Genomic DNA, 12,194 nt, shown 5'->3' with positions numbered 1-12,194 from the left:
GCACAAAGCTGGCTGATTCACATCAGCTTTCAGTAACTGTTAAAGGCCTGTCGTAGGGTTCCCATTGACTTCATCTTCAGGTGGGATTTCATTACAAAATACCTTAAACGACTGAGTCTTCTTGTCAGGCAAGTGTACCACAAATAAACTGGGGGGAGTGTTGGTGTCGTGGTAACGTCACTGGGCCAGCAATCCTATGGCCCAGGCTAACTGCTCTGTATGGCAGGTTCGAATCTCACCATGGCAGCTGGTGGAATGAAACATCGAGTCTCAGTAATAGTGGCCGTGAAGTCATTGTCATAAAAAAACAATCTGGTTCCATTGCCCTCTTTCGGGAAGAAAAGCCGCTGCCCTCCCCTGACCCTGGCCTACATGTGACTCCAGACCCACCCAGCAACGTGGCTGATGTTAAATGGCCAAGCGAGCCACTCAAATTGTTTCAAATCTGACACCAAGTAAATGAGCTGGACGGATCACCGGGCATCTGAGGGTGGCAAGGGCACAGAGTGTAGTCAATGTCCATCTCAAAGTGTGGCACGGTGGCATCAACTCTGACTGGGAGGACTAAGTTCTAAAGGACATTGTTGCGGGATTGCTGATTTCTGGCATGGAGCTGACACCCCTGGAAATCTGGGGGTCAGGAGATGCACGGAGGCCCTGGTGCCCAGTGGGGAGCCTGCTAAATGGACTTGCTTATGTCCCCCGGCCCGCTGCACTGCTCGAGCTGGGAGAATCACCCCTGATTTGTCCTCATCCTCATCAACCTGCCTGCCCCAAATTCATCTGTCCATGACAGTATCAATCGGAGTGTTAAGTCACGGGTCAATAGATTTCTGATCAATAAGGGAATTAATGGTTATGGGGAGAAAGCGGGAAAGTGGAACTGAATCACTATCAGATCAGCCGTGATCTTATTGAATGACGGGGCAGGCTGGAGGGGCTAGATGGCCGAGTCCTGCTCCTATTTCTTATGTTCTTCTGAGTGACCAGCGCACAGTCAATGTGGAGACAAAGTCCCATCTTCACACTGAGAAGATTCTCCATCCTGTTGTGTAGAGAGTGGGCCAGAGCTGGAACACACACTCAGCTCACTCACATTTTATCATCTTGATCTCAGCAACACCCATGCAGAGCACAGCAAGGGCAATGGACATGTGATCTGATATCAGCAACTCTCCAAATCTCTTCACACCCCGAATTGTGTCGAAATGCTGTTGCACTTAGTGGTGGTGACATCAAATTAGATGGATAAGAAATTGATGAGAGGAGATAACATTTCAAAGCAATATTCTTGTACTCTTGCAAAAAAAGAATTTGATTCTTCAGCAGCACTCAGAGAGACGTGAGACAATCTCACTTTACCCCTTATCTCCCATTTCTCAATCAAAGGTGTTGCCATAGGTCTGAAGGGATGGCTTGTGGATGGCTGTGTGTGTATATAATGTGGGAGTCTATCCGCCGCCGTTCAGTGGAGCTGTTCAGAGGATCACTCCAAGGTGAGTTTGTCTCACTCCTTTTTAGTGTATATTGATTAATGAGGTGGAATGTGCTTGTTTCACTCTGCTCTGTGTGTGTATACGTCCAGACAGAATGGATACAAATGCATCAGTTTTAGGATTTTGGAGAATTGGTTCAGTTTTTTTCTTTCAAATCATCAGGTGGATGAGTTTCTCCTCCTCTGTGCTATTTTGTATGAGTTATTTTCAGCATGTGTCCAGTTCTGGTAAGGCCAACGTTTCTTGCCCATCCCTAACTGCCTTGAGAAGATGGTGGGGAACCTTCTATTTAAACTGCTGCCGTCCTTGTGGTGAAGGTGCTCCCACAATACTCTGAGGTAGGAATTCCCAAGGCAATGACGAGAGAGCAGCAATATATGTCCAAGTGAGGATGGGGTGTGACTGGGAGGGGAATGTGGAGGTGAGCTTGATTCCAAGCCACTGCTGCTCTTGTCCTTCTTGCTGGTAGAGATTGTAAGGGAAGGAATAACCTTGTTAATTTGCTCCAGTACATCCTGTAGATCGCACATACTGCAGCTGCAGCGTGGTAGACAGTACAGGAGAAACTGAGTCTAATAGTAGGAGCACCAATCCAGTGAAATGCTGTATCCTGGATGGTGTTGCGTTGTTGTGGCTGCAGTTTCCAGATGAGTGGTGATTATTCCGTCACACTCCCGACTTGAAGCTTGTAGATTTTGGAGAGTTTCTGAATGGTCAGGAGGTGAGACACTTGTCTCAGAATACCCAGCCTCTGGCCTGCATGTATAACCAGAGTGTTGATAGGGCTGTTCCAGTGCAGCTCCTGTTCAATGGTGAACACTATAAATTGGCAGCAAGAGAGCATAAGAAGGGTTTTATTTTTCAACAAAGAAATCAAAGTGAAAGGTTAATGGCCAGGAAACAGAACAGCAAATTTGTAAAAAAAAAATGAAAATGGAAACTAAATTGAGGAGCACTTGGAAATGTCAAACTTCTATTCTAACCACTCTGTAGGTAAAGAGGTTTCTACAGAATTCCCCATTCAAATAGTCAGTGACAATCTTATATTTATATTTCTGTCTCAGTTATCAAACCCTTTCATAATCTTGAAGTATCTGTTAAGTCACCTCTCGGTTTTCTGTTCTCTGGAGACGAGACCCTGCAACATCTTCACTGGTTGAAACCTCTCCGTATTATCATCCAAATCAATATTTGTTGCAATTTCTCCACTCTGTCCACATTGAAACGGGTCAGATTGAGGAGAGGGATTGATAAGAAATCAAAACAAATACAAGAAAAACAAAAGAGGAGAGAGATCATCGGAAAGGATAAAGTCAGGGAGAACATTGAAAAGTGTAATTAGAATGAGGGAAGAGAAATCTGATCTGATCGTTAAACATAAAATGAGAGTTAAGTCTTTTAAAAATGAGTTAAGCTGCGGGAACAAGCACCCTCTTTAACAAATCAATCACTAAAATATGCACAGATTAGGAAGGGATAGAATTGAAACTTTGGAAAGTGAGGGGAAATCTGCATCAATCCTTTGTTAGGCTGGACTTAAAGGATGGAATAAAGTTCTGGTCACAATAAACAAAGAAACAGAGGCGGTGATGAGGGTACAGAGAGGATTTACAAGAGATACCATTGTTCCGTGGGAGCATTGAAGAGAGGCTGCGATTTGCGAGTGGAGAGCTTGTGGGTGAGTTCAGCGACTTTTTCTTTCTTTTAAAAATTAACTTTGTTTAGTGAGTTTAGTGGGGGGTTTTTTTTGATTGTTTTAAGTTTGACCCCGGAAGTAGTTGCGAGGGCACTCGGGTCACGTTTTTTTTTCACCCTACTATAAATTAGACCGGAGGGGATTCCCGATACTCTACACAGGTAGAGTATCCCAGCCCTCCCCCCTCTCCTAACCTAAAAAAGAGAGAGAGAGAGAGGCTCTGTCAGAGAGCTGCGGAGACTGTTTTTGTTTTTGTGCGTGCTGGAATGGCTTTGGCTCACAGGGCCAAGAGGTAAGGTAAGTTGTAAGTATGTTTTTTTTACTTTTTCCTCTGGGTTGCTATAAGGGGTAAGTATGGGTGTGAGACCTGTATGTTGCTGCCAATGCAACATGTGGGAGGTCTTGGAGGCTCCTGGCCTGCCAGACATCCACACCTGTGCTCGGTGTGTGGAGCTGCAGGCCCTACGAAACCAGGTTAAGGAGCTGCAAATGCAGCTCGAGGACCTTCGGCTCGTTCAGGAGAGTGAGGAGGTTATAGATAGGAGCTACCAGCAGGTAGTCACACCAGGGCAACGGGATGAGGGCACTTGGGTAACGATTAGAAAGGGGAAAACACGGGTGATGGAGAGCACTCCGGTGGATGTCCCCCTTCAAAATAAGTACTCCGGCCTGAGTACTACTGGGGGGGACAGCTCATCTGAGGGAGGAAGCGGTGGCCAGGTCTCTGGAGCTGAGCCAGTGAGCCAAAAAATCAAAAAGGGAAGCAGAAAGGTAGTGTTAATAGGGGACTCCACAGTCAGGGGCGGGGACAGGCGTTTTTGTGGACGTAGAAGGGAGTCACGGATGGTGGTTTGTCTCCCTGGGGCTGGGATCCGGGATGTCTCTGGGCGGGTCCCAGACATCCTGAAAGGGGAGGGTGAGGAACCGGAGGTAGTAGTACATATAGGTACTACTGACGTAGGTAAGAAGAGGGAGGCACTCGTGAAAAGGGACTATAGGGATCTGGGTAGGCAGCTGAGGAAGAGAAAAGCGAAGGTAGTAATCTCAGGATTGCTGCCTGTGCCACGGGAGAATGAGGGAAGAAATGAAATGAGGTGGAGGGTGAATGCGTGGCTGAGGGACTGGTGTAGAGGGCAGGGATTTCGGTTCCTAGATCACTGGGACCTCTTTAGGGGTAGGTGGGACCTGTATAGTAAGGACGGGTGGCACTTAAATACCAGGGGGACTAATATCTTGGCGGGAAGACTGGCTAAGGCTACCGGGGGGACTTTAAACTCGAAAGGATGGGGGGAGGGAACTGTGATGGGGAAACTGGGACGGAGGAGGTTCGCTCCCAGGTAGGGGAGGACCGCAGGCATTATGGGAGGGAGGTTAGACAGGCGGTGGAGATGGGAAATGCCCAGACTGAGGGGCTGAAGTGTATATATTTTAATGCAAGGAGTGTAGTGAATAAGGTAGATGAGCTTAGGACGTGGATTGCTGCTTGGGAATGTGATGTGGTGGCCATTACGGAGACTTGGATGTCTCAGGGACAGGACTGGGTACTTCAGGTGCCAGGTTTCAGATGCTTCAGGAAGGACAAGGAGGGTGGCAGAAGGGGTGGTGGAGTGGCACTGTTAATCAGGGACAGTGTCATGGCTGCAGAGAAAGAGGATGTCGTGGAGGGACTGTCTACAGAGTCTCTGTGGGTGGAAGTTACAAACAGCAAAGGGTCGAAAACTTTGCTGGGTGTATTCTATAGGCCACCCAATAGTGACAGGGAAGTTGAAGTGCAAATAGGGAAACAGATTCTGGAGAGATGTTTTAATAACAGAGTTGTCGTGATGGGAGACTTCAATTTCCCAAACATCGACTGGAATATCCCTAAGGTAAGGGGTTTGGATGGGGAGGAGTTTGTTAGGTGTGTTCAGGAAGGTTTCCTGACACAGTATGTGGATAAGCCTATGAGGGGAGAGGCTGTACTTGACCTGGTACTGGCGAATGAACCAGGGCAGGTGATGGATCTTTCGGTAGGAGAGCATCTTGGAAATGGTGACCATAATTCTATCTCCTTCACAATTGCATTGGAACGAGATAGGATCAGGCAGGCTAGGAAGGCGTTTGTCTGGGGTAAGGGGAGATACGAAGAAGTCAGGAAGTTACTTGGACAAATAAACTGGAAGGAGGCGTTCTTAGGGAAAAGTACCGAAGGAAGGTGGCAGATATTCAAGGAATGTGTGTCTGGAGCTCTGAATGACAACGTTCCGATGAGACAAGGGGGTTTTGGTGGGTCGCGGGAACCGTGGTGCACAAAGGCTGTGTTGAACCTCGTCAGGAGGAAAAGGAAGGTGTACAAGAGGTTCAGGGAATTAGGAGAGGTTAAAGATTTTGAGGAGTATAAGGACTGTAGGAAGGAACTTAAAAGGGAAATTAGGAGAGCCAGAAGGGGTCATGAGAAGACCTTGGCGGGTAAGATTAAGGAGAATCCCAAGGCCTTCTATAAATATGTGAAAGGTAAAAGGATAAGAAGAGAAGAGATAGGACCTATAAAAGGTGAGGGGGGAAAGGTTTGTGTGGAACCAGAAGAAATGGCAGAGGTGCTTAACGAGTACTTCGCCTCAGTATTCACAGTGGAAGCCGATCTGGGAGATTTTGTTATGGATTTGCAGCAGATGGAAAAGATTGAGTACGTGAATATTAAGGAGGAGGATGTGTTGGAACTTTTGAATTCTATCAAGGTAGATAAGTCACCGGGACCAGATAGGATGTACCCCAGGATACTGTGGGAGGCGAGGGAAGTGATTGCAGAGCCCCTGGCGATGATCTTTGCGTCGTCAATGGAGACGGGAGAGGTTCCGGAGGATTGGAGGATTGCGGATGTAGTTCCTATTTTCAAGAAAGGGAACAGAGATAGCCCGGGAAATTACCGACCGGTGAGTCTGACCTCAGTAGTTGGTAAGCTGATGGAGAGGCTTCTGAGGGACAAGATTTAGGAGCATTTGGAGAGGTTTGACATGATCAGGAATAGTCAGCATGGATTTGTCAAGGGCAGGTCGTGCCTTACAAGCCTAGTTGAGTTCTTCGATAATGTGACTGAACACATTGACGAAGGAAGTGCCATGGACGTAGTGTACATGGACTTCAGCAAGGCGTTTGATAAGGTCCCCCATGCAAGACTTCTTGAGAAGGTGAGAGGGCATGGGATCCGAGGGCCTTTGGCCTTGTGGATCCAGAACTGGCTTGCCTGCAGAAGGCAGAGAGTGGTTGTGGATGGGGCTTTTTCTGAATGGAGGTCAGTCACCAGCGGAGTGCCTCAAGGAACTGTTCTGGGACCCTTGCTGTTTATCATTTTCATAAATGACCTGGATGAGGAAGTGGAGGGATGGGTTAGTAAGTTCACTGATGACACGAAGGTCGGTGGTGTTGTGGATGGTCTGGAAGGATGGCAAAAGTTGCAGCAGGACATAGATAGGATGCAGGACTGGGCGGAGAAGTGGCAGATGGACTTCAACGCGGATAAATGTGTAGTCGTCCATTTTGGCAGAACCAACGGGATGAACGAGTACACTATCAAGGGCAGAAGTCTGAGTAGTGTTGAAGAGCAGAAGGATCTTGGGGTCCGGGTCCACAGGACTCTTAAATCGGCCTCGCAGGTGGAGGAGGTGGTCAAGAAGGCGTATGGTGTACTGGCCTTCATTAATCGAGGGATTGAGTTTAGGAGTCGGGAGGTAATGCTGCAACCTTATAAGACCCTTGTCAGGCCTCATTTAGAGTATTGTGCGCAGTTCTGGTCGCCTCACTATAGGAAAGATGTAGAAGCTATTGAGAGGGTACAGAGGAGATTTACAAGGATGTTGCCTGGACTGGGAGGCATGCCTTATGAAGTTAGGTTGAGGGAGCTGGGACTCTTCTCCCTGGAGAGACGAAGGTTGAGAGGCGACCTGATAGAAGTTTACAAAATGTTGAGAGGAATAGATAGGGTGGACTCTCAGAGGCTATTTCCCCGGGTTGAAATGGTTGCTACGAGAGGACACAGATTTAAGGTGCGGGGAGGGAAGTTCAGAAGTGATGTTAGGGGTAAGTTTTTCACTCAGAGGGTGGTGAGTGAATGGAATCAGCTGCCATCAGTGGTGGTGGAGGCGAACTCGCTGGGGTCTTTTAAAAGACTTCTGGATGAGTATATGGGCTTTAATGAGATTGAGGGTTATAGATAGGTCTGTAGGTTGGTAGGTGTTGATGTGATCGGCGCAACTCGTGGGCCGAAGGGCCTGTTTGTGCTGTAGTGTTCTATGTTCTATGTTCTATACCAGAAATGCGAGGGTATGTCAGGGAAAAATAAATTGGCTCTACTCTGAAAGAAAGAAGGATGATCAAAAGGAGATGTTTAAAATGATTCAAGTTTTTGACACAGCGATAGAGAGAATGTTTCCCCTTATGGGGAAGAGGAAAACTAGGCGCCAGATAAGAATGTCATCAAGAAATCCAATCGAGGATTCTGATAAAACTTCTGTATTCAAAGATTGGTGAGGGTATGGAGCTCACTACCCCATGGATTGGTTGAAGTGAATTGTCTCACAATGTATAAGGAGAAATGAGACAAAGATATAAGGGAGAAGGAATCGAGAGTTGAATTGATAGATTTAGATGAAGAAAGATGGGAGGAGACTGGAGTTGAAGATGAACACTAGATTGGGTTGGATGTGATGAATGGCCTGTTTCTGAGTTGTATGTTCGATGTTATCCAATGGAATCTGATGTCATCCTTTTAATGATGTGGATTTCAGAACTCCAAGTGTGGGTTATCCAAGGTTTTATCCAATTTTAACAACTCAGTTTCTCAGTTCTCGCCTTGTTGAAATGAACACTTGGCTTTTTTTGAAACCCCATTCACCCAAACTCCAACCTTTTGTATAAAAGCAAAATCCTGCCGATGCTGGCAATCTGAAATAAAAACGGAAAATGCTGGAAACACTCAGCGGGTCGGGCAGTGTCTGTGAAGAGAGAAACAGAGTTAATGTTTCAGCTGAATGACCTTTCATCAGAACTGGGGAAAGTCAGAGGTGTAACAGGATTTAAACAAGGGACAAGTTGGACCAGGACAAAAGGCAGGTCTGTGATAGGCTGGAAGGCAGGTGAGATTGAATGATATCTCACCAGATCTTTTGTTCATTTCTTTTGCTGCCCAGTCACCTTTCCCTTTGGCTGTGTGAGACTAACCCCCACTGTCACTCTGTGCACAGTGAGTGTAATTATTGTTTAGAATGTGTGTGTGTGTGTGTGTGTGTGTGTGTGTGTGTGTGTGTGTGTGTGTGTGTGTGTGTGTGTGTGTGTGTGTGTGTGTGTGTGTGTGTGTGTGTGTGTGTCAGTCTGTGTGAAAATGACAACAATCAGCATTGCCTAATTGTGATACATTTACCATGAAATATCACAGTCTAGTTCTCAGAGGCTGATGTTCCCTTCTGCTGTTTCCTGGAGCTGTGATGGGGAGGGAGAGGAGGTCTTTGTTCCCAGTGATTACCAATATAAGAAGATCCTGAGAGGCAGGATTTATGAACATTTGGAGAGGGATAATATGATTAAGGATAGTCAGCACGCCTTTGTCAAAGGCAGATCACGCCTTACCAAACTGATTGAATTTTTTGAAGATGTGACTCAACACACTGATGAAGGAAGAGCAGTAGATGGAGTATATATGGACTTCAGCAAGGCATTTGATAAGGTGCCCCATGCAAGGCTTATTGAGAAAGTAAGGGGGCATGGGTTCCAAGGGGACATTGCTTTGTGGATCCAGAACTGGCTTGCACACAGAAGGCAAAGGGCGGTTATAGATGGGTCATATTCTGCATGGAGGTCGGTCACCAGTGGAGTGCCTCAGGGATCTGTCCTGGAACCCTTACTCTTTGTGATCTTTATAAATGACCTGGATGAGGAAGTGGAGGGCTGGGTTGGTAACTTTGCTGATGACACAAAGGTTGGAGGTGTTGTGGATAGTGTGGAGGGATGTCAGAAGTTGCAGCGAGACATTGATAGGATGTAAGACTGGGCGGAGAAGTGGCAGATGGATTTCAACCCAGATAAGTTGAAGTGGTTCATTTTGGCAGGTCAGATAGGATGGCAGAATATAATATTAATGGTAGGACTCTTGGCAGTGTGGAAGATCAGGAAGATCTTGGGGTCCGAGTTCAGAGGACGCTCAAAGCAGCTGTACAGGTTGAAGCTGTGGTTAGGAAGGCGTATGGTGTACTGGCCTTCAGCAATCGAGGAATTGAGTTTAGGAATCGAGAGATAATGTTGCAACTATATAGGACCCTGGTCAGACCCCACTTGGAGTACTGTGATCAGTTCTGGTCGCCTCATTACAGGAAGGACGTGGAAGCCATAGAAAGGGTGCAGAGGAGATTTACAAGGATGTTGCCTGGATTGGGTGGCATGCCTTCTGAGGACAGGTTGAGGGAGCTCGGTCTTTTCTCCTTGGAAAGACGAAGAATGAGGGATGAGCTGATAGAGGTGTATCAGATGTTGAGAAGTATTGATCAAGTGGAGAGTCAGAGGCTTTTTCCCAGGGCTGAAATGGTTGCCACAAGAGGACACAGGTTTAAGGTGCTGGGGAGTAGGTACAGAGGAGATGTCAGGGGTAAATCTTTCACCCAGAGGGTGGTGGGTGTGCGAGGAATGGGCTGCCTGCAATGGTGGTGGAGGTGGATTCGATAGGGCTTTTTAAGAGACTTTTAATGAAGTACATGGAACTTAGTAAGATAGAGGGTTATAGGTAAGCCTAGTAATCTGTAAGGTAGGGACATGTTCGGCACAACTTTATGGGCCGAAGGGCCTGTATTGTGCTGTAGTTTTTCTATGTTCCTAATACTTATTTGGATGTTAACTCCATGTTCAGAGAACGCTATTCTCTGCTCTGGTGGGGGCCTTTTCAATTTTATTGTTGGAATGTAGCTGTTGCTGATAAGGCAGCCGTTTCTTCCCCTCCCCCAGTTTCTCTCATCCAGCAGAGAGGCTGAAGGGGCAACTCAGAGGGTAATTAATAAACCACCAGACTGTGGACGGGAGTCACATATAGACGAGACTCAGATGGTTGCTGAGATAAGAAAGGACATTTAGGGAAAGTGACAGTTTGATTTTCGTAACAATCCAACAGAGTTTTGGTTACTTGAATGTCTATGTTTGATCGTTTGTGTTAATGTGTCAAGACAATTCAATAAACTTCTTTGCAGGAATATTCCAATCCACAGATTATCACCATGAAATATCTTTCTCTGCTCAGTGAGGCTAAAATGTAAAACAGTGAGAGCAATTGGAAGTTGATTGTGGAGGATAATATTTGTACATTGGCAGAATAATTTTCCCAAACAGCTATTTTCCCATCAGTGTGTGAATATTGTCCACTCCATGTCTAATGCCATTGGTTTTGCTCCATTAGATTGTCCAGCATAAAGCTCTCTCTGTTTCTGGGCTGTGCGCTGCTGTCTATTCTGGTTGCAGCCTCAGGCCACACATTTGATTCAAGACTGGATGAAGACTGGAAGACGTGGAAATCACAACATGAGAAGCAGTACACCGAGGTAAAAGGGGGATTTGTTCCATTCTGGAACCTATTCCAAACATTCAGCTCACTCTCAAGGGGAAAGGGATTCCACACAACTGGTAAATTATTGAGAATTTTTACTTGGAGTCAAGGTGGGAGAGATGAGTTCACAGTTGGGTGGAATGAGTGTGTGAAGTGAAATTGAAAAGATATTGGACCTGAAATTCCATGGGAATTCTCCCAGTCTCTAACTCCAGTCGAGGCTGCATCAACTCTCAGTGAAACAGCAGAGAGTTTGGTTCCACTGGATTCCTGCTTTAGTTACCATAGATACATAAGAATATAAGAAATAAGATTATAAGAAATAGGAGCAGGAGTTGGCCATCTAGCCCTTCGGGCCTGCCCCGCCATTCAATAAAATCATGGCTGATCTGAAGTGGATCAGTTCCACTTTCCCGCTTTCTCCCCATAACCCTTAATTCCCTTGTCTGTCAAAAATCTATCTACCCGTGACTTAAATATATTTAGCGAGGTCGCCTCCACCACTTCAATGGGCAGAGAATTCCAGAGATTCACCACCCTTTGAGTGAAGAAGTTCCTCCTCAACTCCGTTCTAAACTGCCCCCCACTTATCTTGAGGCTGTGCCCTCTAGTCCTGCTATCCTTTCTGAGCGGGAAGAATCTCTCTACCTCTACCCTATCCATCCCTTTCGTTATCTTATACGTCTCTATAAGATCCCCCCTCATCCTTCTAAACTCCAACGAGTACAGACCCAGTCTATTTAGTCTCTCTTCATAGTCCAACCCCCCCATCTCCGGAGAAGATGACTACAGCTTGAGAAATTGAGGATCATTATTTTTAAATATATTGAGATTGTCCTCACACACACCAATCAGAATACATCTCCAAAATCATAGAGGCGACAAATCCCATCTGTAAACTATATGAGCTTTATTGTTCCCCTATTATCCAACTTTCTGTTGACAATCCAATATCCAGAATAAAAATATTGTTCTTGTTCAGCTCTTTATTCTTCTGTTATTTCCCTCTGTTTCCCAGTACAGGTATTCAATCTGGTTTTTTTATGTGTGTGTGAAGATGGATGAGTAACTTGTCCAGTAAGGATGAGAGGATAGAAACATTATTGCATTTCTTTTTCTTCATTCATGTGATGTGGGCATCACTGAGTATAGATCAGCAATTACTGCCCAAACCCCAATTGTCCACATCCATGTCATTGTGTTCCCATGTCCCTGCTGCTCTTATCCTTCTAGATGGCAGCAGTCGTGGGTTTGGAAGATGCTAAGAAGCCTTGGTGAGTTCCTCCAGTGTGTGCTGTAGATGGTACACTCTGTGTGTCAATGATGTTTGTGGATGAGGTGCCAATCAAGCGGGGCTGCTTTGTGCTGGATGGTGTCAACATTCTTGAGTGTTTTTGGAGCTCCACTCATTCAGGCAAGGGGAGGGTATTCCATCATACCCGTG

At 46.1% G+C, this 12,194-nt stretch overlaps 1 protein-coding gene across 1 annotated transcript in view; it reads left to right on the top strand.

Annotated features, from left to right (window-relative positions):
* Positions 1-1,422: 1,422 nt before the first annotated feature.
* LOC145358670 (cathepsin K-like) overlaps positions 1,423-12,194 on the top strand; it is a 34,576-nt gene continuing 23,804 nt past the window's right edge. The window contains exons 1-3 of the mRNA XM_080212892.1: positions 1,423-1,496; positions 3,142-3,174; positions 10,604-10,745. Of these exons, the coding sequence (XP_080069018.1) occupies positions 1,423-1,496; positions 3,142-3,174; positions 10,604-10,745 (249 nt within the window). The remainder of the gene's footprint in view (positions 1,497-3,141; positions 3,175-10,603; positions 10,746-12,194) is intronic.

This window comes from Carcharhinus amblyrhynchos, chromosome 26 (genome assembly GCF_965287045.1).
Source record: "Carcharhinus amblyrhynchos chromosome 26, sCarAmb.v2.hapA, whole genome shotgun sequence".
Taxonomy (NCBI): Eukaryota; Metazoa; Chordata; class Chondrichthyes; order Carcharhiniformes; family Carcharhinidae; genus Carcharhinus; species Carcharhinus amblyrhynchos.
This window is presented reverse-complemented; position numbering and strand designations above follow the sequence as displayed.